The sequence below is a fragment of the Trichosurus vulpecula genome, chromosome 4 (genome assembly GCF_011100635.1).
Source record: "Trichosurus vulpecula isolate mTriVul1 chromosome 4, mTriVul1.pri, whole genome shotgun sequence".
NCBI lineage: Eukaryota > Metazoa > Chordata > Mammalia > Diprotodontia > Phalangeridae > Trichosurus > Trichosurus vulpecula.
In genome coordinates this window covers 183,317,407-183,343,927 of record NC_050576.1, presented here as the reverse complement: position 1 = coordinate 183,343,927, position 26,521 = coordinate 183,317,407, and the positions used below count along the sequence as shown (strand labels likewise).

Genomic DNA, 26,521 nt, shown 5'->3' with positions numbered 1-26,521 from the left:
GGTCACACAGCTAGTAAATTTCTGAGGCTAGATTTCAACTTAAGTCGTCCTGATTCCAGGCCTGGCACTCTATTTATTGCATCACCAAGCTGCCTCATTCCTAGCCTTATTCTAAGATAAGCTTACTTAATTTTTTAAGAAGTCAGCCTGTTCTTGAGATGCTTAGGTACAGGGATCTAGACTGTCTCCATAGGAATCTGAGGGGGTGTGATGGTCAGAGGGGTGCTGATAGACTTTTCCCAGGTCATTCCAGGACACTCCAGTAAAATATTAGCTCTTTGAGGGCGGGGGCCACATTGGGAACTTTTTATTTTTATCTCTAGCACTGAGGGGCAGTGCTTGGCCCATAGTAGGTGTTTTATAAATGCTTATGATCTCCCTCCCTGGATGAAAATTGTGTTCCCCCTGAGTATTAAACAGGCCTGTTCTGTGACCAGAGGCTATAGCAGAGGTGGTCAGCTCAGTGATACGTTTTTTTTCCCCCTGGAGAGAAGTATTTTTAAGGGTCACTGGGAGTATGATATGAGTGAAGGCAAGTTAGTCCCCAAGGCTGTGCCCTAATTATTTAAGATCTCAGGGGTTTTAGAGCCAAGGGCCTTGTCAAGAGGATCTCAGCAGTCTTGGAGAATGTAGAATTGTAATTACAGTTCAAGGAGAACTTCAAGGTCATCACTTTACTAACGAGCAAATTGAGGCTCAGATAGGTTAAATGACTTGACCAAGGTCACACAACTATGGAATTTGAATCCTTGTCTTCCAGTATCCTATCTACACTGCCTTTTCCTCCCCACCACCCCTTGTTTAGCCAGCATTTGGTGAAGAAGAAACTGCCCTTCTTGTCTTTACCACAAATATTCTATCTAGCATAAAATAAAAGCTATAAATTAATTCGAGCAATTTGAGCCAATTCTGATCATCCTAGGCCTGGCAGCTGGGGAGTCTTTCCTGATTAAACTACACAGATATAAAACCCTCAGTCATTTCCCAGTTGATAAATGGTGAAAGGATATGAATAGGCAGTTTTCAGATGAAGAAATTAAAGCTGTCTATAGTCACATGAAAAAATGCTCTAAATCACTATTGATTAAAGAAATGCAAATTAAAACAAATCTGAGGTACCACATCACACCTATCAGATTGGCTAATATGACCGAAAAGGAAAATGATAAATGTTAGAGATGTGGGAAAATTGGAACACTAATGCATTGTTGGTGGAGTTGTGAACTGAGCCAACCATTCTGCAAAACAACTTGGAATCATGCCCAAAAGGCTATGAAACCGTGCATACCATTTGATTCAGCAATACCACTACTAGATCTGCATCCCAAAGAGATCATAAAAAAGGGAAAAGGACCCAAATGTACAAAAATATTTATACCAGCTCTTTCTGTGATAGCAAAGAATGGAAACTGAGAGGATGCCCATCAATTGGGGAATGGCTGAACCAGTTGTGGTATATGAATGTAATGGAATAGCAGGCAGGAAGGTTTCAGAAAAACCTGAAAAGACTTACATAAACTGAATGAAGTTGAATAAAGTGAATAGAACCAGGAGAACGTTGTACACAGTAACAGCAACATTGCATGATGATTAACTGTAATAGACTCATCTCTTCTCAGCAATACAATGATCCAAGACAATTCCAAAAGACTCATGATGGAAAATGCTATCTACAGCCAGAGAAAGAACTGATGAAGTCTGAATGTAGATCGAAGCAAACTATTTTCACTTTTTGTTATTTTTTTCTTTCTCATATTTTTCCCTTTTGTTCTGATTCTCCTTTCACAATATGATTAATATGGAAATATATTTAGCATGATTGTACATGTATAACCCATATCAGATTGGGAAGGGATAAAGGGAGGGAGGGAGGGAAATCTGGAACTCAAAGTCTTATAAAAAATGAATGTTGAAAACTATCTTTACATGTAATTGGAAAAAATAAAATACTATTAAATGGGGGGGGAAGAAAGAAAGCCCTCTAATCATGCCTCATCATAGGGTGGAGATGACCCTGAGTGATGCCAGAAAAATGCAGGCTCTAGCATGTCCTCCCAAGCCAGAGAGCCTTTAGGAATGGGCCCCAGATATGGACTGTGCTTCTGTCATCTGAGAATCAGCCCAGCTACATACAGAGAGGCTCAACTCAAGGTAGCCACAGAGTGTCAAATGTCTGGCCATAGCAGCTCTCAAAGGCAGTCTCCCAGATCAGAGAAAGGTTGCAGTGATCTGTGACTATAATGGGAGTGTTCCTGTCTAAGAAGTGTTGAAATAAGCACCACATAGAGAAGAAATGTAAAATAGAGAGGAACATATCTAAATGGAATTGAATAAATTTTGCTGAGGAGAGATGCAGGGGATTGAAAGGAGTAAATCTTTTTTTCTTCATTGATGGCTAGGTTCAGGTTTTCAGGGTATATCTTTTGGGGTCTCATCTTAAGCTCCTTTGCTTTTTAGAATATATTATTCCATTTCCTTCTAAGGTTTCTGGTGGTTGCAGAATGCCTTGTATTATTTGAATTTCCTTTTCTTTATACTTGAAGCTCTTTCTCCTGGCTGCTTGCAGAATTTGTTGTTTGTCATTAGAACTGTTAAATTCCAAGACCACATCTGTGTCTTGGCATTTTAAGCATAGTTTGTTTGTTTGTTTGTTTGTTTGTTTGTTTGTTTTTCTGGGGGTGATCCATTTGTGTATTCTTTTGATTTTTTGTTGTTTTATGTATTCAGAGGTATGTATTCATGGGGGCAGCAGGGCGGCACAGTAGAGTGCCAGGCCTGGACTTATCTTAATGAGTTCCAACCTGGCCTCAGAAACTTACTAGCTGGGGCAGCTAGATGTTACAGTGCACAGAGCACCAGGACTGGAGTCAGGAAGACTCCTCTTCCTCTTCCTAAGTTCAAATCCAGCCTCAGACATTTACTAGCTGTGTGACCCTGGGTATGTCACTTAACCCTGTTTGCCTCAGTTTCCTCACCTATAAAATGAGGAGAAGGAAAAAAAAGCTAGCTACATCCAGAGAAAGAACTGTGGAATCTGAATACAGACTGAGGCAAACTATTTGCTCTCTCTTTTTTTTTCTCTTCTTTTTTGGTTTTGTTTCTTCTCTCTCATGATTCATTCCATTGGTCATAATTCTTCTTTGCAATTTGACCATTGTGTAAATAAGTTTAATGCGAAGGTTTATGTAGAATCTATATAGGACTGCATGCCGTTTTGGGGGGTGGTGGGGAGGGAAGGAAAGAAAATTTGAAACTAAAGAACATGTAGAACTAAGTGTTGTAAACTAAAAATAAAAAAAATCTAATTATAAAAAAATTTAATTTAATTTAAAATAAGAAACTTACTAGCTGTATGACCCTGGGCAAGTCACTTAACTCTGCCTCAGTTTCCTCATCTGAAAAATGACCTGACGAAGGAAGTGGCAAACCACTCTAGTTTCTCTGCCAAGAAAACCCCAAATGGAGTCATGAAGAATCAGACACTACTGAAACAACTGAACAATACCAACATGTATTCAGAAGTTCTGGACAGTTTTCTTGTATTATTTCTTACATTACAATATTCAGGTTATATGACTTGTCATGTTGTTCTGAGAAGCCTGTGATCCTTATGTTGTCTCTATACATTCTATCTTTAATATCATTATGCTTTTCTTATATAGAGATCACTTTTTTAACATTATTGCATTCTGCTTCTCTTTCTCCAGAATGTCCTTCACTTTCCTTCACTTGCTTATCACCCCAGAATTATCATTTCACAATACTTGTATCCCTATTCATTTGCTCTCTCTTTTGCTTCTTTGGAGTGTCTTGCCACCATGGACTCAAATTCATGATTCTATTCTGCCAGTTTTTCCATTGTGCAAGACATAAATTTTGCCATCTGGATTAAATGGATCTGTCAAGCATCCTTTATTCTAAGTATCTGCTATGTGCCATGCACTGTGCTAAGTGCCGAATCCTTCTCTTAAGGTTTCATTTTATCTCCCGAACTATTCTGGAACGTCTTGATGCAGATCCATGCTCTCTTGGGAATCTACAGAGTTTTATGTTTCATCAGGTGCTGGCTTAATTTTCTTTGTCTTGCAATATTTACTTAGAGATATTTGCAGTCTTCTAGATGACTATCTTTACTTCTAATTTTCATATATTCCCTGTTGTTTTGTCTGCTTGTGCTGTAGGTTTTTAAGCGAATTTTCTTCCTCCTGAGGTCTTTGGTAGTTTTATTCTTCTTTCTGTTCCTGTCACTCACTACCCACTCCTTCCTTTTTGATAACAGATTTATCCCTGGAAAAAGACTTCAAAGCAATCGCCGTCTCCTCCTGCATTGGGGAATCCACTTTTCACCAGCCTCAGTCTCTGCCTCAGTTATCTTCTAGGCAAATAGGACTGGCCCCAGTCCTCTTTGCTTCAGGCCAATCAAATCCCCACATGCTAGATTCCTTTCCCTGGTTCCCTCCACTTTTTAATTCTCTGGCTGAGCTCAGTGTCTACAGTTTTTGGGGGAAGGGTGAAGTGGGTGTTTGTGGATGAGTTTCTGACTCCTTGGGGTTTCCTAACCTAAGAGTGACACTGAACAGAATGCTTATCCCTTCATTCTTCTGCTTAGTACAACGGAATGCTCAGGTAAGGGCAAATGTCCTGTGTGGGAATAAGAGTAGAGAAATTGTTGAGTGGGTCCCAGAGCAGATACCAGGGATACTGGAGTGTGGAGGATGATTGAGGAGGAGTGCTTAGTATTCTCCACTATTTTGGCCTCAGACAAGCTGTATGACCCTGAGCAAGTCACTTAATCCCATTTGCCTCAGTTTCCTCATCTGTAAAATAGGCTGGAGAAGAAAATGGCAAACCATTCCACTACCTCCACCAAGAAAACCCCAAATGGGGTCACAAAGAGATAGATACAACTGAAAACAACTGAACAACAGAAGTACCTTGTTAGACTTTTTGGTTACTTAACCCAGGGAAATAGTTGTAATTGCTATACCTCTGGTGTGCAATTCCATTTTGAAGACATTCTGAGAGAGCAAAGGTCTAGTCCTCCATATTATTTGTTAAATAACTTCTTAGAAGGCTTCAATATATTCTTTTCATATGAGGAAAGAGTTTCCCTAGGGCTCTAGCTATAGCAAAGGCTGGATCTTTGCTCAAGGATGCTCTTGGATTCATACCCAGCAGTCAACCTTGCATATTAATGCTCAGATATCAAAATTGGGAGACTTTGACCACTGACAAGAGAGTCGACCTTGAGTAAGTGACTTCCCTTCCTGGGGGCTCAGTTTCCACATCTGGAAAATAACAAAGTTGGGCTAGAATCAAGAGTGGGGAACCTGCAGCCTCAAGGCTACATGTGATCCTCTAGGTCCTCAAGTCCCTTTGAATCCAAACTTCCCAGAATAAATCCCCTTAATAAAAGGATTTGTTCTGTAAAACTTAGACGCCAGCAAAAGACCATACCCATGGACCTAGGAGGCCACATGTGGCCTCCAGGCCACAGATTCTCCACCACAGTAGATCATCCCCAAAGGTCCACTGAAGCTCTAAAATTCTATCTAGAAAGAAATGGATCATAGATTTAGAGCTGAACAGGACATCAGAGACCAACTAGTCCAATTCCCCTCCTTTTTTCAGATAAGAAAACTAAGTCACACAGCTAATAAGCACCTGAGCCAGGGTTTCAACTCAGCTCTTCCTGACTCTAATTACAATACTCTAACCACTAAGCCACCTAACTGTGATTTAAACCTTGGTGATTAGATTGTGACCTCCTTGAGGGCAGGGACTGTCAGTCCTTTTTTGCCTTTCTTTGTATCATCAGCACTTAGCATGATGCCTGACACAAAGTTGTTGTTCATCTTTCATTCTCAAAAAAGACCAACTACATCACAGGGGTGATGTCTTGACTTACTCATGAATTGGATTTAAGTGAAGCAGAGCTTTGTAAAACCATCAGCCTCACTCTCTCCTCCAGATTAATTAAAATACAGTGGCAAGACAAAAGTCAAGATGACTGCTGATGGCCTGGGAAGAAGTGGGTGACCATGGCCTTTCTAAATTAGAGTCTTTCCCAGGCCTCAGTTTGTCTGAGGTAGCTATGCTATGAGTAAAGGCTAGGTAAGAATTGAGACAAAAGATGGCCTAATTTGCCATTGCAAAAAAATACCAATATGAGAGGGTAAGATTTCTGTACTTAATAAACACTTATTGACATCTGATTCCAGAGCCAATACTATTTCTACCATATCAAGCTGCCTCTGTACTTGGTGTCCAGACAATCCCACCTCTCTTCAGCCTTGGTTTCCTCACCTGTAAAATGAGCTAGTAAGGCTAGATAGTGCTGAAGGATCTTTCCACCTCTAGTAGTATAATCTCATTAATTATTATTTATTATTATTATTAATAATTATTAATCTTATAGTAGATAATCTTATTACCCTGCTTTCACTGTCCAGGTCACCATGGGCTTCCAGCAGGGGGCAGGAGGCACCACATCGCCCGGATGACCCTGCTTGATTTTCTAGTAGGATGATATTACTGGTATTTTAGCCATTAGGCAAGTCTTGGCAAATGAGTAGGCCACAAAGTGGTAATAAAGACTGAAGTTTAAGAACCTGCAGACCAGGAAGAAATGTGAAAGCCCTGCTGCCCAGAGCCAGAGCAGCCTTGGGCTGAAACGCTGCTGTGGATTCATCCTCTAGCCAACTTCCTGCTTGCGTTGGAGCAGAGGAGCTACTTCTCAACTTGCTAATTACCTTGGAAAAGCTCTGAATCTCCCTCCTTGGAGGAAGCAGGGATAATTAAGGCGACTAAGGTTTTCATTCCCTTTTTTTATAAATACTCTAAGACCTCCCACCTTGCTTTCCAACCTAGGACTCCCTGCTCTGCCTCACTCACAACTCGATCATCCAGCCTTCTTTTCTTTCCTCTTCTCCTCATTAACTTGCCCCAACTTGGGTGCCCTTCATCTGCTTCTTTCCATTTTCTAGATCCCCTTTATGTGTTGTCTTCCATTATAAGAATGTAAGCTCCTGGAGGGAAAGGTGTGTCTAGCCTACATTTGTATCCCCAAAGTTTTGCACAATAGTACATACTTAATGAACGCGCTAACTAGCTGCACAGCTCCCCAGAAAAGAAGTTGTATATCTTAAGAACAAGACATCTTATTCTGAGATCTGAGCCGGAAGGCCCTGGGCGGCAGTGGAATCTGAGGGAAAAGGGAGAAATGGAATGGTGTGTTATGGCTTTGGGAAAGGAGAGCTAAAAGAAACTGGTCATTTTTATTAGTCTGAAATATAAAACAAAAACAAAAAAAACTTGAAAATGCTAGAGGGTGGATGAAGGAAAGCGGAGTATGAAATAATTATGAAAATTGGAAAGGTAAGAGAAATAAATTGGCGTTGTTCAAGCCACATCATCTTGACAACTCAACAAACATTGATTATGCGTCTACCATTTGCAGAGCTCTTTGTAAGGCATAGGATACAAAGTTATGGGTATAGGCTCTGTTCTAAAGGTACTCAGAATTTCTGGGCGATCATACAAGTCATTTGTAATAGATGTTACAGTAGAAGGAGCACTGGGTTCAGATCCCAAGTTTGCTACTAGCTTCCTGTGTGACAATGAGCAAGTCATTTAACTTCTCCGGGACTCAGTTGCCTCATCTGTCAAAGGAGGTGAATGGACAGAGTGATCTATAAGTTCTCTTCCATCTTCATTTTAAGTCAAATAACTATGATGCAAGAAAGTGTGATAATGTGCAATGTAGATTTGGACTCAGAAGTCCTGGGTTCAAATCCCAGCTCTCCCACTTACCACCTGTGAGATTTTAGCTGGGTCGTTCATTTCTCCAATAAAGGGGCTGTACTTAATGACTTCTAAGGTCCCTTTTAGTTCCATGTCATGAGCCTAAGTCCAAAAGAGAAAAGTCCAGGCAAAGCGGTATGCGACATTTTAGGAAGCAGAGATCATTTTGTGGGTGAAGGGGATACTTAGCACATTGGACAGAAGGTGGGTCATGAAGAGAGGGATGTCAAACAATAGCCATGTGAGAATAATGAAGGAGAGGGAAGGACCAGCTAAGGCTGGTGGGAAAAGCTGGAGACAAAGTAACAGTGAGTCAACTAGTATTTATTAAGCACCTCCTATAAATCAGACATTGTGCTGAGGGCTGGTGATACAAAGAAAGGCAAAAGACTTTTGAGTTCATAGTCTAATGGGAGAGACAACATGCAAATAACTACGTACAAACAGGCTATAGACAGGAGTAATTGGAGATGGTCAACATAGAGAAGACATGAAAAGGATCATGGAGGGTTTTAGCTGTATTGGGGGAAAGAGGAAAATAGAAGAAATGGCTAGCTTTTACCCAGGGTGGATGAGAAGATGATAATGGACAGTGGAGAGGAAGTTTGGGGTTTTGCTCCCCCACCCCACTCCACCCCTGGGGAAGAGAAGAACCTTCACACTAGGAAGAACAGACCAAAGATGACAAACAGGGAAATAAAGCCAAGATTAGTAGGGAGTCAGGAAGAAGGAACCTATCTGCCCTCAATGAGTTCAAGTCACCAGGCCTTAAAAAAATAAATCACCAAGGTCCTGAAAGAACTCGCTGAGCCTATCAGTGATCTCTGTAATATCATAGAGAACAAGAAAGGTGTATCATCTAGAGAAGGGAAAATATTGTCCCAATTTTTAAAAAAGGGGATGGAGAGAAGAGAGCCTCCAAGCTAGAGGCTACTGAGCTCAATTTAGATTCTCAGCAAAATGTTACAATGTATTATGAAAAGAACATTGGTGAACAAATAAAAAGGAAACAGAGATCCCAGAGGGGCTGCAAGCACAAGCCATGCCAGGCTAACCTTATTTTCCTTTTTGACAGGGTTACTGGACTGAAGACTCAAGAGAGTTCTGACTCCAAGCCCAGTACTCTATCTACTGTGCCACCTAGTGGCCTCTAGAGAGGTATAATTTCTAAAATTGGGAGGTGATAGCACACTGTTCCCTGATCAGACCACATCTCTAGTATTACTTTCAGTTCTGGGCACCACATTTTAGGAACATTGAAGAGCATCCAGAGTGGGGCTAAAGGACCTTGAGATGAAGCTGTATGAGGATGGGTTGAAGGAACTGAGGATATTAAACATAAAGATGAAAAAATTCAGGAGAGGCATGATAATTATATTCAAGCATTTGAAGGGTTGCCCTTAAAAAAGGATTTCGACTGGCTCATCTTGGCCCCAGCAGGCAGAATGAGAGAATAATGAGGGGAAGTTGCCAAGAGGAAGACATAGTTTCTTAACAATTAGAACTATCCAACAAGGGAATGAATAGAAAATTTTCCACTGACTAGATATCTTCAAGCCAATGCTGCATGAAGATATAATGTAGAGAATATTCTTGTCCAGGTACAGCTTGAATTAGGAGACCTTTGAGACCCCTTACAACCATGGAATGCTATGATTCTATGAGAGAAAGGACTCAGGGAATCTCTAAGCTATGGAGAAGGCCTGAAAGGCATGAGTACTGGGTGGAGGCTGGAGATGAGGAAAGTATGAAAAGCCTGGGCCAGAGAGCCTGGGGATGGGCTCCAAGAGAAGGGGCCCTTCCATGTCCTGCCTCTCATCTCTCTGGCCTGACAAGGAACCCGCCCAGCCTCTGGGCTTTACAGCATCAGCCTTGCCAGCTTCCATTTGCCATCTTCCAGATACAACAAAACTTCGGCTAACCTGAAAGGTATGCCAATGAGCGTAGGCCTCAAATTTACACCACTTTACTCTTAGGGGAAAAAAACAGATCAATGAACATGTAAAAACAAGATTGTACCAGGATCTATTCCAAAAACTACCTCTCAACATATGTCCAGGAATCAGGACATCATGTCTCCAATACCTTGTGCAGCACCGTAACATAGGATCACAGAAGTAAGAGTTTGAAAAGACCTTAGAGACCATCCAATGGAAGGTCCATGAAGAGAATACATTAATTATTCTGATTAATTTTTAAGCCTGGTTAATTATTGCTAATTAATTAATTATTAATTCTTTATTTTTATTTACTTCTTGTTGAAATTTAGCATTTCCTTCAATTATTTAAAACTATTATTTCTAGAGGGGTGTCCATAGGCTTCACTTGATTCTCACTAGGGTCATGACACACAGAAAGGTCAAGAAATCCTGGTCTAATGCAACTTCTTCCTTTTATAAGAAGGGAAAATAAAGCCCAGAGGAATTGAAATGACTTACCCAAGACCACAGAGAAGCAAAACTGAAATTCAAACTCAGGTCCTCTGATTCCAAGACTAGGACTCACCCTGTTATAGATCATATTGTTCTCTTACCCAAGTGGATCAACTCTAATTTTGTAGATGATGTCCAGTAGTGTTCAACTCTTCATGATCCCATTTGGGGTTTTCTTGGCAGAAATACTAGAATGGCTTGCCATTTCCTTCTCCAGTTCATTTTACAGATGAGAAAACAGGCAAACAGAGTTAAGAGATTTGCCCAGGGTCACAAAACTAGTAAGTGTCCAAGGCCAGATTTTGACTCAGATTTTGACTCCAGACCCAGGGCTCTCTATTCACTGCCCCACCTTGTTGCCCCTTAATAACAACAGCTGGTAACTTTTCTGGTTACAAACCAGAATAAACAGTATCTCATTTGATCTTCATTACTATAATCCCAATGTTACAGATGAGAAAACAAGCCAGAGTTTGTGACTTGCCCAAAGTCATTCTATTAATTGATGCAACAAGGATTTAAATCCAGGTCTTTTGACCTCCAAGTTCACTCTCCGCTACATAGCATTCCACTTCACAACGATTCTTGAGGGACTACAAGACCCTCAATCAACAAAAGACCATTTGATTTGGTTCTACATTCTCTACTCACTTAAGCGGAAGGCATCTTAGAAACCCTTTTCAACAAGGAAACAAAAAAAAGTTCATGCTCAGTTAATCAGGATCCTTAGAACAAAGATTTAGAGCTGGCAGAGATCTGAGAGATCATCCTTTTTAATCCCCTCACTTGACTAATGGTGAAAATGAAGCCCATAGAGGTTTGGTGACTCACCCAATGTCTTTAAGTTAGTGGTGTCCATGCTTGAATTCACATACAAGTCATTGAATCATTAGCCTGAAGCTGGAAAGGACCTCAAAGGCCCTCTCATCCAACCCCTTTATTTTACACATGAGGAAACTGAGGCCAGGAGAGGTTAAATAACTTGCCCAATGTTATACAGATAGTGAAACCCAGAGAAGGTATTTGAAACCAGGTCCTCTGACTGGGTAGATGGTACAGTGGATTGAGTGATGGGCCTAGAGTCAGGAAGACGTGAGTTCAAAGCCAGCCTCGGACATTTACTAGCTGTGTGACACTGGGCAAAGAAAGAAACGGCAAACCACTCCAGTATCTTTGCCAAGAAAACCTTAAATGGGGTCATGAAGAGTCAGATACAACTGAAATGACCAAACAATAAACACCTCTGACTCCAGAGCTAAGACTCTTTCCATCGTACCAAGTTCTCTTAAATCCAGACCTGCTGCTCTTCCTATTCTATAATCACAGCTACTCCCAACTCCAAGTAGTTCCAAGTAATCAGTTTGATTCTACCATGAAGCTAATGAATCTGTAGAGATTTGCTAAGCAAAGCATGTTCCTGTTCCCATCTTTTTAGGTGGATGGCCTCAACTGCCAAACATTGCGTGTAAACTCTCCCTTGGCATAGCTCAAGCAGGATAAGATATTATTCATTTTTCATAATATCTGCGAAGGCCAGCGGGCAGAATCTGAATAGAAACATGATCACTGATTATTTTGTGGTGAATTTTAACAGCTGTTTCAAAGTAGCATTAGTGATATCTACCTCTCCCAAAGGTTCCATTAATTCTCCTCTTCCTTTCACTACCCCACCTATCAATTAGTGCAAAGCTGTGTTGGTTCATCTTTCACCAAGTCCCTTAAATCTTTCTTTATTTTCTCTTTTCCCTGTCACCACCCTAGTCCACACCCTCATCACCTCCCATAAGAATTATTGCAGATACTTCTTAAATAATCTCCTCCCTCTTCAATATATCCTTTGGGTGACACTTAGGAAAGTTTTGTTTTTATGGTCTCATTCTCCAGCTCAAAACCCTTAAAAGTCTCCCATTACCCATAAGACAAAATCTTAGATCTACAACCTAGCACTCAAAGCCCTTGACTGCCTGCACTCAATCTACCTTTCAAGGCTTATTCCTGATTACTCCCCAACAGAAGATCTCTACCCCACCCATACTAACTTACTCACCCAATCTCACCATATCTTTTCTCATGACCATTGCCCTACCCAGGGCACTCAGCTAGTAATCTGAAGTCAAAATCCAACCTTCCATCTTTCTAACCTTCCCCAAATCTTATCTGTACCAAAGCCTTCTCCAGATACCCCAACAGGAGGTGCCAGCTTCCTCTTTAGCCCTCCCATCCCACTTACTATCTAGATCAGATTTAGGGCTGGCAGGGTCCTTGGATATCATCTAGTCCAGGGGTGGGGAACCTGTGGGCTCAAGGCCACATATGGCCTTGTCGGTCCTTGGGCATGACCTTTTGACTGAGTCTAAGTTTTACAGAACAAATCCTTTTATTAAGGGAATTTGTTCTGTGAAGTTTGGATTCAGTCAAAGGGCCACACTTGAGGACCTAGAGGGCCATATGTGGCCTTAAAAACACAGGTTCCTCACCCCTGAGCTAGTCCAATAGCCTCATGCCACATTCTTTTCCACCATGCCACATTATTTATTTGGGACTTACCATTTATGACTTTATGTTGTAAGATTTGTTTTTATTTGCTTTGTTTTGGGTTATTTGTTTTTGGTTTTCGGTTTGTTTGGGGTCTTTTTACATGTGTATACTTATGTCTCACCAAGTGTATTATAACTTACTACTGGCCAAAATCATAATGGATACTTGTTTTGTCTCCCCCACTCCACCCCTCCCAACACCTAATACAGTGCCTCATACATTGTAAATTCTCAACAAATATATGTGGATTGATTGAAATCAGGAGTTATGCTGGCCCATCCCTATGAATCCAAGGCCACAAACCTCCCCAAAGAATACAGCCACACAAATGACTTAGACAGAAAATTATGTTTGCTGGGTCCCTGAAAATAGCTTTCTTTATTAGCTAATTAGCAGCTGGAACTAATATCTCTCTGGTGGTTCTGAAACTGCAAAGAAAATGGGAAGCACCATGAAAGAGACGTGCATCAACCAATGAAATGACAAGATATACAGTTTGAAGAATGCAGCCTTAGTATGTGATGGCAGTTTATCGGGGAAGCTTCAATCATCTGTCAGGCATTGTACATGCAACCTTATTGATCTCAGTTGGCCCAGAGGTCCCAGGAGACACCAGAAATTTTATCTACATTTGAATTCCCATCTATTCCAACGAAGACTTCAATACCGGCCCATCGGGGTGCAAGGTGTGCATGGCACACAGACAGTGCGGGGTACACAGACAGTGCGGGGTACACATGGCGTACAGGAAGAGGCGGTGGTACATGGATTGCAGGGCAGTCTGCAGAAGAAAACATCATTGGGGATGGATTTAGTAGAGAAGTGAATGATTAGTATGTAATACATGTGAAGACAAAAAAGTGGCTTCAATTCAGTACGCTTTTATGAAATACTCATTACATGTCAGTGTCTATGCTATATACCTGGAATACAGAGACAGAATGAAAAACAGACCCAGTCTTCGGGGAACTTGCATTCCACTAAAGGGAGAGATCGGATGATGATGGTTTGAGGTGCGTAACTTCATTTTTGTAGGGAACTCTCAATTAGGAAGCTCCCACTTTAGAGTCTTAGTTGTCTGAGACAATGAGAAGTTAAGTGACTTGCCCAGGGTCACACAGTCAATATGTGCTAGAAGCAAACCTTGAACCTGATTGAGTTAAAGAAAAAAGTTCCCTGTGCTTGACTGCATACTTGAAACTAAATAGGACATCCAGAGCAAACCATGGTAAACATTCCAAGAAGCCTCCTCAGCTGTGTTCTTACTAGCCAGCAATTATTTGGTGATGCTCATTTATTTTAAATTATTGGTTCTCTCTTGTGTGTGTCTATAACTGTTTCCTCATAAAAACCAGCCTATGCTCCCTTAATCGAGGACAGAATCTGTTTTTTTCTGGCTCTGAGAAATGCATATAGTCCAATATTTTTTCTAATATAATCTGCTGTGCCTCCTGTTTGTCACTGCACAAGTCATGTGAAATTTCCCTGACAATTATAGGTCCTTCTGATCCTAGGCCCTGGTTTCTATCTAGTGTTCTTGTGGTTCAGTTGTTTCAGTCATGTCTGACTCTTCATGACTCCATTTGAGGTTTTCTTGGCAGAGATACTGTAGTGGCTTGCCATTTCCTTCTCCAGCTTATTTGACAGATGAGGAAACTGAGGCAAACAGGGTTATATGATTTGGCCAGGATCATGCAGCTAGTAAGTGTCTAAGGCTGGATTTGAACTCAGAAAGATGAGTCTTCCTGACTCCAAGCCCCATGCGTTATTCACTGGGCCCCCTGGCTGCCCTATCTATATCGACTATACCATGCTACTTCTTATGGAGTAAATAAAACACTTAAGTACAATCTTTTGCATGCAGTGTAGATAGAAAGGGTGAAACATGGGAAGCAAATAAGCACAATCATTACACGAGACATGTGGGGATTAAATTGCACCTAGAAAAGCTAGAGTTTATGAAGAACTACAAATGAGCAAAGCTACAGGTAATACAGCAAAGAAGCTAGAGAAATCAGTTGTGTTTCCAGTGCAGGTTCTCAATAATAATACTTTACATTTCCTCATCTGAAATTTTACAGTTTCATAGGACAGTTTTGTATAGTTAATTTATGACTCACAGTATCTTTAGGAGAGAGGTGGTACAGATATTGTTCCCATTTTATAGGTAAGAAAACTGAGGCTCAGAGAGTTTAAAGAAGGTTGCCCAAGGTCACATAACCAGTGAATGGTAGAGCCTGAACTAAAAACCAAGTCTCCTTCCTTTTCTTTCCAGGGGCTACATTGACTCAGCAGCATCATGTCAGCCCACAGCAAGGAAGTTAGGACTTTAGGTTTGGAAAGTCCACAGAAAAAAAAAAAAAACATGGCCCTTGTTCTCTTCCAGAGCATACCATCAATATGTATAGCATTGGAAAGTACACTGGATTTGGAGTCAGAAGAACTGGGTTCAGATCCTGACTCTGCACTTACTACCTGGACAAGTCACATAACTTCTTAGGTATCAGTTTCCTCAATTATAAAAAAAAAGCAGGGTCAGAAGAGATGTCTTCTAAGGTCCTTTTCAGCTCTAGTCCTGTGGTCCTATGATTCAATGAACTATCCTCTCAGAGGAAGTTTAAGCTATTGGTTCACTAGATATTCAAACCCTAATTGCTTTCCTTGCTCCCCTCAGACCACTAAGGCCAACTGTCCCACTTACTTGCAGTCTTCACTCTCCAGAAGGCTGTGATATGTGGCAATCTCACACTCCAGGCGGGCCTTGACATCCAAGAGGACCTTGTACTCCTGGTTCTGCCTCTCCAGGTCACAGCGAATGTCAGCCAACTGGGACTCCACATTAGTGATCATACACTGCATCTGAGTCAGCTGGGAGCTGTAGCGAGTTTCTGTTTCATTTAGAGTGTTTTCCAGAGAATCTCTCTGTAATAAATATGAGATATGACTGTGAGAGGTAGGCCTATTTCCATAATGTAAATCAAACCCAGAAGTCCAGATCTTTTGCCATGGAAAATGATCCCTCAAAAGGCCCTATAAATACCAAGATAGCAACACTTGTGATGGCAAGAAGTGGGGGGAAAGTGGGTGCCCATCAATTGTGGGATGGCTGAATGACCATTGCGTATGGATTGAATGGAACAAGAATTTACAACTATGAAGAATTCCGAGAAACTTAGGAAGACTTGTATGAACTAAGCCAAGGTAAAATAAGGAAAACCAGAAGGAAGATATGCACAGTGCTCAAAATAATGTAAATGAAAACAATATTGAAAAACAGCAAAATTTAGAACGATGTATTTGCCTATCTTCGACTCCAGAAGACAGATATTGAAACATCATTGGAGAGGTGTTGGTCTATGTATGGTTTGGGAACCTATGCTGTCAGACACAGCCAATCTTTCTGTGTCTTTTGTTTAACTTTACTTAGGTATTGGGCAACTAGGTGGCCCGGTGAATAGACTCCCAGCCCTGAGTTCAAATCCAGCTTCAGACATGTACAAGCTGTGAGACTCTGGGCAAGTCCCTTAAACCCTGTTTGCCTCAGTTTCCTCATCTGTAAAATAAGCTAGAGAAGGAAATGACAAAATACTCCAGTATCTTTGCCAAGCAAAACCCCAAAATAGGGTCACAATGAATCAGATACAACTTAAACAACTGAACAACAAAAGATTGGGTCAGAGGGGAAAACTGGCAGCAATAGATAAAATCTGCAGAGGCTGAGTTCACCTTCACATAAGCAGGAGTATGTTATAGTTAGCTTGGACAGGCTAGCAAGAGACAACTGTTAAATTTTTAGCACCTTTGAAACTAGCAAGCTCCAGATCAGGGCTTAATTTATTGTTTTACTGATTATTTAGACTTAAGAAAGTGGTGGAGAAAATGTTAATAAATGCAGATTAAACTTAAAAGCACAGATGCAGTACTTTTTTCTGGAAAGCCGGTTGTTAAACATTCAACAGCACAACCCTGCACATAAGGCACAACTTCCTCTCCATTAGAATTGTTTAAAATTGGAACAGGAAACCACAGGAAGTGGGTAGCTAGGTGGAGCAGTGAATAGAGCACTGGGCTTGGAATCAGGAACGTCTTGAGTTCAAATCCAGCCTCAGATACTTACTGTGCAACCTTGGGCAAGTTACTTAACCCCTATTTGCCTAAGTTCTTCATCTGTAAAATGGGGACACACAGGAGAGGGAAATGGCAAACCATTCCAGTATCCTTGCCAAGAAAACCCCAAAGAATCAAACATAACCGAATGACTTAACAACAACCATGAGAAGTAGTAGAATCCCCCTTGCTGGAGGTCTTCAAGCATGATATAGATAACTGGCCATTTGTCAGAGGTGGTGTAAAAAGGGTACTTGGTCAGGTACAAGTTGCAGTATAGTGTAGTCCAATGGATAGAGAACTGAACCTGAAGTGGTGGGATCTTGGGAATATAGATGAAGAGATGAAAGGGATCTCATAAGCCATTTAATTCTACCCTCTCATTTTACAGATGAGAAAACTGAGGTACAGGGAGGTCAAATCACTTACTCAAGGACCCACAGGTAGGATGTAACAGAAATGAAATTCAAACCCAACTCTTCTGATTCCAGAGTCAGTTGTCAGCATGACTTGGGTTCAAATCCTGCCTCTGACACTAGCTGTATGGCCATGGACTGTCTGAGAGGGAAGTGAGACTCAGAAAGATCTATTCTTAGTGATGATGTCAGTCACCAAGCAATAGTCCAATTCCCCAGGTCTGAGAAAGGAGAGGAGATAGAAATTAATTGCCACTTCTCTAAGAATAAACTTTTCTGAGCTCTACTTTCCTCATCTGTAAGACGAGGATGCTATTATGTGCAATGACAAGAATCACTGTGAGGTGTGTAAGCTAGAGTAAGTAGAGTACACAGTTTTGTATAAATGCCACTTGGGAATATATGGTCTCTGAGGGCTCTTCCAACTCTGATATTCTGTGATAAATCTTTAGAAAAGAACTCAGTCTGACAACTAGCATTTATTAAGTGCCTACTATGAGTCCAGAGCAGCTAGGTGGCACAACGAATAGAGTACCAGGCCTGGGGTCAGAAAGACACGAATTCAAATTCAGCCTCAGGCACTAGTAGTATGACTCTGGGCAAGTCACTTAACCCTGTTTGCCTCAGTTTTCTCATCTGTAAAATGAGCTGAAGAAGGAAATGGCAAACCACGTTAATATCTTTGCCAAGAAAACCCCAAATGGCATCACGAAGAGTCAGGCATGACAGAAAATGACTGAACAACATGTATCCAAAAACTAAAGGCCAGCTTAGATTAGGAGTTCTTAACCTGAGATCTATGAACTTGTTCTTTAAAATATTTTGATGACTGCATTTCAACATAATTTGTTTCCTTTATAATCCTGTGTAATTTTTTTGCACTTAAAAACTCTATTCTGAGGAAGGGTCCATAGGCTTTAGCAATCTGCCAAAGGGGTTCATCACACACACACACACACACAAAGTTAAGACCCCCTAGGCTAGATTAACATCTCAATTGTCTGAAGGTCTGGGTGAGGGCTGAGGATTGATTTCTATCTCCTCTTTCCTTTCCAACATGGGGAACTAACCCACTGCTTGGTGACTGATACCATCTGTAAGAACAGAGAACTTAATTGACTAGGTAATGGGACATGCGTACACTTGTCTGTTGCCTGGTGAGATGTTGTTTTCTACATTTCTCAAGAGACGAGAGTCCCAGCTGTACTCACCATGCTATGCTGGGCCTGCAGCTCGATCTCCAGAGCATTAATGGCACGCCTCAGATCAATGATGTCTGACTGGTAGCCCTGGAGCTGCTCCGAGCTTGTGGTCACTTGCTGGTTAAGTTCCTCCATCTGAAACCCAGGGAGACACAGGGCACTTGAAAACACCATTGTTCTCTTCTCAAGGACGTTGGAATCAGCCCAAGTGGCCCCTGGGAGAAACTCACCTGAGCATTGAACCACTCCTCCACATCTCTGCGGTTGTTCTCCACCACGGTCTCATACTGGCACCTCATCTCTTCCAGCATCCTGTTCAGGTCAACTGGGGGAGCAGCATCCACCGCAATGTTGAGCCGGTCCCCAAGCTGACAGCGAAGGGCATTGACTTCCTGCAAAGTAACAAGAGTTCCAAAGCCAAGTATACAGTTCCACAAAGTACTGACTCTCCTCCCTCAAGGAGATACCAGGAAGCTTAAGAAAAAATGTGCTATATTCAAAACAAAGAAGTAGAATACAAGCTCCATGAGATCAGGGACTGTTTCCTTTTACTTTTGTATCCCCAGCACCTGTGACTTCATTTTGTAAAGAACTCTCATTATGGAAATTCTCTCCACTGATGTAGTTGATAATTTGACTAACTTATTAATGGATTTCATCAGTTTCCGTGGGTTCAGTCATCATCTCCACCCTAAGAGTCCTGAATCACCAAATGCTTTTTGTACATCTTGAACTAGACGTCCCATAGGCATCTAAAATTCAACATGTCCAGAACAAAACTCATTATGTTCCCCTCCCCTCCCCTAGACCCTTCTCTTTTCCAGACTCTCATATTGCTGACAAAGGTATTACTATCTTCCCAATTATCTAGTTTACAACCATTGTGTCATCTTCAAATCCTCATTCTCGCTCACTTCACTTGTCCAATCTGTTGTCAAATATTGCCACATCTACCTTCACAACATCTCGTGTACACGTCCCCTTCTCTCCATTCTCAGTCACCACCCTAGTTCAAATCCTTACCTCTCCTCCCCTGAAATAAATAGTAAGAACCTTCTAATTGTCGCCCAGCCTCATCTATCCCCATTCCAATCCATCCTCCACTCAGCTGCCAAGAAGATTGTTATAAAGTGTATGTCTGACCTTATCACACCCCTTCCCCCTCCCCATGAGTTCTATTGGCTCCCTATTACCCTCAGGATCAAATGCAAAGCCTTCTAGTTGTCATTTAGAGCTCTTCATAATCTTGTCCCTTCCTACCTTTCCAATCCCTGTACATTTTACTCCCCTATTAGAGCATGAGTTCTTAGAGATCAGGGACTGTTTTTACCTTTCATTGTATTCCCAACACTTAGCAGAGTACATGACACATAAGAAGTTCTTAATAAATATTGATTAATTGTCTATATTTTATATTTTTATAGTATTCCCTAGGACATGAAGAAGTTAAGTGGATAGCCTGTGGCCAGGTAGCCCCTATAACTTGAACTCAGGTCTTTCACTCTCCAAGGCTAACCCTCTCTCCCTCTATTCCATACTACCAGGTGTAAACTCAATGCATAGCATCAAACATGGCGCCTTGCACATAGTAGGTGCTTAATAAATGCTCCTTGAATTGAATTGAAATAGTATAAATACAAGAGTATTTTTTGCCTTAGTAGAGTATCTCAGATATTTTGTGCATTTTATAATTATTTTGAATGGACTTTCCACTTAAATTTCCATGTAGGACTTAGCATGAAAATAACTGAATCTATAGAAACTGATGAGATAAATAACCAAGCCATAAACTGCATCAGTGAAGAGAGTTCCCATAATGGGAATTCCCAACAGGGATGAAATAACAGGTGCTGGGGATAGAAAAGCAAAAGGAAACCGTTCCCACCTTCAAAGATCTTACATTCTAATCCTTTGTTACATTTCCTGTTTTTTCCTCTTGGGTTACACTGTTGTTATAATAGAAAGGCTTTCAATTTTCGTGAGGTTATTTTGTATCCTGCTATTTAGCTGACATCTTCAATTGTCTCAATTAGTCTCTTTGCTGATAAACAATCATGTCATCAGCAAAAAGGGATAGTTTTATCTCCCCTTTTTATAGCACTTCTAGAGCTGAATTGAAAATAAAAAAGCATTTTTATGATTTTTTTATTGGGGCCTTTGGGGGTAATGTCCTATGAACTGTTGCTAATCTGCCTTTCTAATCTCTGCTAACTCATGATTTCTCCTAGGGAAAAAAAAGTCCCTGTTAATAGTTCCCCTGCTGAGAAGCACAGAGCAGCTAGGTTGTACAGTGGGTAGAGTACCAGGCCTTCCAAGTTCAAATGTGACCTCAGACACTTACTAGCTGTGAGACCCCGGGCAAGTCACTTAACCCCATTTGCCTCAGTTTCCTCATCTGTAAAGTGATCTGGAGAGGGAGATGGCAAACCACTCCAGTATCTTTACCTAGATAACCCCAAATGGGGTCATGAAGAGTCAGATATAACTGAAAAACAACTCAAAGAAGAATACTATACTTAATATATATAATATAGATGTATATATATATATATACATATAGATAGATAGATAGATACAAATAGATGTATATATGCACATGTATATGTGTGTGTATTTTATATATATATATATATATATATATATATATATATATATAGGCTATACTTAGTTCATAAGGACCAAGGATCAAGGACCAAGGTTAGAGAGTACCACCTATACTCAGAGACCAGAGGACCGTGTCTCAGGGTGATTTTTGCACTAGGTGGGAGGTCTGCTTCAAGCCTGAGACTTCATTATTCTATAGGCCAAATACAAGCCTGCTCCCAGACCTGGCTCCAAAAGAGAGTAAGTTGCTTCTAATAGAGTCTTTAGAGGAAGTCCAGGTACTTAATATCGGTCTTCAGGATGAGTCTCTCTACTCAACCTTGTTAGACTAGAATGATTCATGTTAATGTTATGCTCTCTGGGAGGGCTCAATAAACTCTTGATGACTGACTGTTATTTCTCAGGCAAATCTTTAGTAAAGACTGGCCAGAATTCATAATAACTTGTTAGATTTTTATCCTGACTGCTTCTGCCCTGGGCAGGGGATAGGAATTCAGTGAACCTCATGAAGGCAGCAGAAAACTCTGTGGTTTTGACTTCCCTCTGCAGGCTTGGGGTTAGGGCACATTTATAGTTTTGGTTTCTGTATCAACATAAGGTTTTTCAAACTGTTTAAAAAAAGCACAGGATCCCAAAAAGCTTTCCTAGGCTTCCATTTCATAACAAAATGTAAATTGTTGTAAAATGATGTTTTTAATTTAAAATGTGACATTATTTCTGAATCCCGTTCATTTCTCTTCCATGTCTGAATTACTCTCTTGTCTCCACTCCGTAGTAGTACATTTGTCCCCAAACACAAAACAACTGCTCCTGAGACCAGAATGCATCTGTATTGCTTGATCAATGTTCAATCATTTAAAACAGTAGCAACAAAAGTGGTATTTGGGCTTTCTTGCTGCTTCCAGAGCTGGTAGTGCCCTCAGATTACCCTCTATCTACCCTATATGTATCTGTTATGTACCTAGTAATGTATTTGTTCTCTCTTCCATTAGAATGTATGTTCCATAAGGGCAGGGACTGGTTTTGTCTTCCTTTGTACCCCCCAGGGATTAGCACAGTGCACGGTGCATAGGAAGCCATGCTTGCTGACTGCCTGGTCCAATACAACATAGATACAAGAAGTTCTGTATTCAGAACTGGGTGAGATGCACCGACTGCTCACAGTCAGCTCTGGACGTAGGATCATGAGCTTGGAAACCAGAAGGTAGTGTGGTGCAAAAGGAAAAGAGCATTAGACATTGAATCAGAGAACCTGGGTTCAATTCCCAGTTCTGAGGCAGCTAGATGGTATAACAGATAGACTTCTGGTCCTGGAGACAAGAAGACCTGGGTTCAAATCTGGCCTCAGACACTTACTAGCTATGTGATCCTGGATGAGTTACTTAACTTCTGTTTGCCTCGGTTTTCTTCTCTGTGAAATGGGCATGATAATAGCACCCACCTCCCAGGCTTGTTGTGAGGACCAAATGAGATGATAATTGTAAAATTCTGAACAAAGCTCTTGCCACATAATAAAAGTTAATAATAAATAGTTATTATTATTATCACTTTCTACTTGTGTAATCATGGGCAAGTCATCGACCCTCTCTGGGTGTCAGTTTTCTCATCTGTAAAATGACAGGATTGGACTGAGTGGCCACTATGATCCCTTCCAGATCTGGGTCTAGGGTACCCTGATTAAAGATCACCTAGCCCAATCCCCTTATCTTTAAGGGTCAGAGAGAGGGGAGATCTGCCCAAAAGCAACCCTCATGTTTTACCTGGGATGTCCAAAGGGCTTACCTCTTCATGATTCTTCTTGAGACAGAGCAACTCCTCCTTGAGGGACTCCACCTGGGCCTCCAGGTCAGCCTTGCACAGAGTCAGTTCATCCAGGATCCTCCGCAGGCCATTGATGTCAGCCTCCACCAGCTGGCGCAGGGACACCTCTGTCTCGTACCTACACACACAGAACAGACCCAGATGCTGAACAGATGAAGTAGGATTTAACCTCCCAGAAGGAATAAGATGCCCAGAACTCTCCCAGTCCTTGTAGAATAGCATGCCCGCACAGTGGGGCAGATGGCCATCAATTTGGCTCTTGACCCATCCCAACTCACTTGGTTCTGAAGTCATCTGCAGCCAGCTTGGCATTGTCGATCTGCACAACCATCCTGGCATTCTCTGCCTTGGTACACAGAACCTGAGGAGGAAGGGCACAAATAACAAATTGGCTTAAAAAGAGAAAAAGCATAAAACCTACAGTGGAATCGGTATCAGAAAAAGGCTAGGACTCAGCAGAAGTGCATTCCCCCTGACAGAAAATTTCCTGAAGGAAGAGAGATCCAGGAAAACCACTTTGAAGAACTTTGGGATACTTCATGAATCTCAGGTTGCTGGAGAACCAGACTTAGATTTCATAACTTCATGAGAAGAAGCCATGTGGTTATAGAAGGCTAACCTTACAGTCAGAAAGAACTAAATTTGAGCTTGGACTCTTGACAGATGACAGCCTCTCACTGACCAGGGCAGCTCTCTAAGACTACAAGTTACAGGAGAGTTGCCCACACCAGTGAAGGAAATTCCCACAACAGAAGTTCCCTATAATTATAACATTATAGATCTCGGCAAAGGAAAATTCTGCTCCTCATTTTCAATACACTTGGTAAAGTGTCAGGGAAAGAGAGATTCATAGAATATTAGAGTTAGAAGGAACCTTAGAAGTCATTGAAATGTCCCTACCATGTTGTATGGCACCTTGAGACCTCAATCTCCATATTTATAATGGTATTTAATAGTAATAGCAATAGCTAATATTTCTATAATATTTTAAAGTTCTACAATATTCCTGTGTGGTAGAGAGTTCAAATATTATCACCTCCATTTGATGAATAAGGAAACTGAGTCTCAGAGAGGTTTTAGTGACTTGCCCAAGGTCACATATGTAGTAATTGTTAGTGCTAGGGTTCTTTTTTGAAAGCCCAGTGGTCTTTCCACTACACAACACTGCCTCTCACTGACTCAGAGTGTGGGGCATCCACGGATAATCAGGATTCCTTCCAGCTCTAACATTCTAAAGATTGGGATCTTATCCCATCCAATCCCACCCCTTCCCTTTATAGAGGAGGAAACTGAGGCACAGAAAGAAGTGATTTGCCCAAGGTTACTTAGCCACTCAGCAATAAAGCCAGGACAAGAATCAAGATCTCCAACCTTCTGCCCCAACGTTCTACAAATAAGGAAAAAGTCCCATAATAGGAGACAATGCCATTCTCTAGGCACACATTTCCTCTTTATATGTTAAACTATTGGGACATAGCATCCAGGATGTCCTTTTGGGTCATGAAATTATAGAACCGTAGCTTTAGAGCTGGAAAATATCTTAGAAGCCATCTGGTCCAACCCCTTCAGAGGGATGATGATGATGACGGCTGTTGTTCAGTCATGTCCAACTCTTTGTGACCCCATAGACTACAGTACTCCAACACTGTACATGGGGTTTTCTTGATAAAGATACTAGAGTGGTTTGCCATTTCCTTCTCCAGTGAATTAAGGCAGAGGTTAAATGACTTGCCCAGGGTCACATAGTAAGTATCTGAATTAAGGTCTTTCTGATTCTAGGCCTGGTGCTCTATCCACTGAGCCATCTAGCTGCTGCTGCTAATAATAATAATAATAATAGCCAACATGTATAATAGCTAACATATATATATATGGCCTACTATATAGCGGGCACTGTGCTGAGTGCTTCACAAATATTATCTCATTTGATCATCAACAACCCTGAAAAGTAGGGGCTATTAGTATCCCTATTTTGCAGATGAGGAAACTGAGGCAGACAGAGGTTAAGTGACTTGCCTAAGGTCACACAGCTAGTAAATATCTGAGGGCAGATTTGAACTCAGGTCTTCCTCTATCCACTACACAATCTACCTGCCTCCAAACTAAAATGACCTACCCAAGATCACCCTGTTAATCAATGTCAGAGCTGTGATTTAAACCCATGTGCTTTGAATCCAAATGAAATGTCCTTTCCACTGTACTATGCTGCCTCTACGGTGATATGCACATGCCCTCCTGCAATGAGTTGCTGACTTGGCTTACCAAGGTTTATCCATTACCTTCTGCTGGAGTTCCTCAATAGTCCTGAAATAAGACTGATAATCAGGACATACGGTGGACATTTGAGATTGGCAGGCTTCTTGAATCTTGCTCTCCAGATTAGCATTCTCTTGCTCCAGCTGGCGCACCTTCTCCAGGTAGTTGGCCAGGCGGTCATTGAGGAACTGCATGGTCTCCTTCTCATTGCCATTGAAGATGCCATCACAGTACCAGCTGCAGCCCCCCACAGAGCAAGGGATGCTGCAGCTTCCCGGTAAGGAGCAGGATGGACGACAGCTGCTCAGCCGACAGGAGGATGACAGGTAGGTTTTAGGGAGGCAGCTGGTTGGCCGGTAGGTGGTGGGCAGGCAGACACTGGGCACATAGCCCATGGGCTGGCAGACGTAGGACATACAGACCTCAGGTCGGCAGCTTACGTTGGTGGAACAGATTGAGGCAGCCCGGGTGCAGGCCTTGCCGGTCCCCAGAGAGCCAGTTGTGGTGACGCAACAGTTAGATGTCATGGTGTGAGGTGCCTGTGTTGCTGGTGTCTGCTGGACTTAATCTCCTAAGAGCCTTTTATACCACGGAGGATGGAGGGGAGGGGGTGTCAATCAAGAAAGTTACTGGGTGATATTGTTTGTGTTTACACTCTTCATCCAAGGAAGCTAGTAATTAATTTGTTTTTTAATTTCCAATAAGGAGGTTCCATTGCTCATAAAATATCCCAAGCTTGTCATTTAAGCAGAGAGGACTCAGAATTCCTATTATTGCTAGTCAGAGTAAGAGCTTCAGGACACATCTTCAAAGGCTGAAATGACCCTCATTACTAGGGCGGGGTATCACCCACCTTCCTAGCCCCCTGGCTGGGATAGGCCTGCCCCCCCCTTCCCAGGGCCCTGGGAAAGCTTTCAGTTAGGTGACATGCTGATCATTGCCTATAATGAGGGCACACTGAAGACCTCCTAAGACAGAAGGCTGTGGGAGGAACACATTGCAATGAAACTGGGCTTGGGGAAATTTAAATGAGCCAGGAGAAGAAAGAATAGAATGGACCAGCCAAGGACAGAGAGGTCTCTTAACAACCTCCTCCACTGTGGGTGAAGAACTACGTTAGGCAGGACAGAAACAAAGACTTAGGAGAACAGTGGGGAAATCTGTCCAGTAGGATCCTTTGGGGAATGGGGAGAGCTGAGGCTTCAGGCTTGAAGAAGCAGCTGAATATTATGGGAAAGGACTTGCCAGCAGAGCACCTACTTTTATTTTCTGGTGATGAAGAAGAGAGAGACGAGGGTGTGCTGGCAAACATTTAACAACTGGCTTTCTAGAGAGAAAGAAT

The 26,521-nt window shown here is 41.6% G+C and overlaps 1 protein-coding gene across 2 annotated transcripts; it reads right to left on the bottom strand.

The window, feature by feature from the left end:
• Positions 1-13,433: 13,433 nt before the first annotated feature.
• Positions 13,434-25,706, bottom strand: LOC118846406 (keratin, type I cuticular Ha2-like). Of its 2 annotated transcripts, XM_036754922.1 has the most exons (8): positions 25,620-25,706; positions 25,203-25,577; positions 23,202-23,284; positions 22,885-23,041; positions 18,729-18,890; positions 18,508-18,633; positions 15,475-15,695; positions 13,434-13,554 (listed from the first exon to the last, which is right to left on the bottom strand). In XM_036754922.1, the coding sequence occupies exons 1-8, from the start codon at positions 25,704-25,706 to the stop codon at positions 13,434-13,436; spliced, it is 1,332 nt and encodes a 443-aa protein (XP_036610817.1). The 2 variants fall into 2 exon arrangements, with proteins under 2 accessions (XP_036610817.1, XP_036610816.1); XM_036754921.1 differs by having other exon boundaries at positions 25,203-25,706.
• Between the last annotated feature and the right edge of the window lie 815 nt (positions 25,707-26,521).

Bases quoted from the DNA above. Each gene is read 5' to 3' on its own strand.
- LOC118846406 (XM_036754921.1), bottom strand. From the start codon at position 25,706: ATGACATCTAACTGTTGCGTCACCACAACTGGCTCTCTGGGGACCGGC. The intron at 15,696-18,507 runs GTGAGTACAGCT...TATTTATTACAG, and splicing joins TGCAGGCCCAGCATAGCATG to AGAGATTCTCTGGAAAACAC. The intron at 13,555-15,474 runs GTAAGTGGGACA...TTTCTTCTGCAG, and splicing joins CTGGAGAGTGAAGACTGCAA to ACTGCCCTGCAATCCATGTA.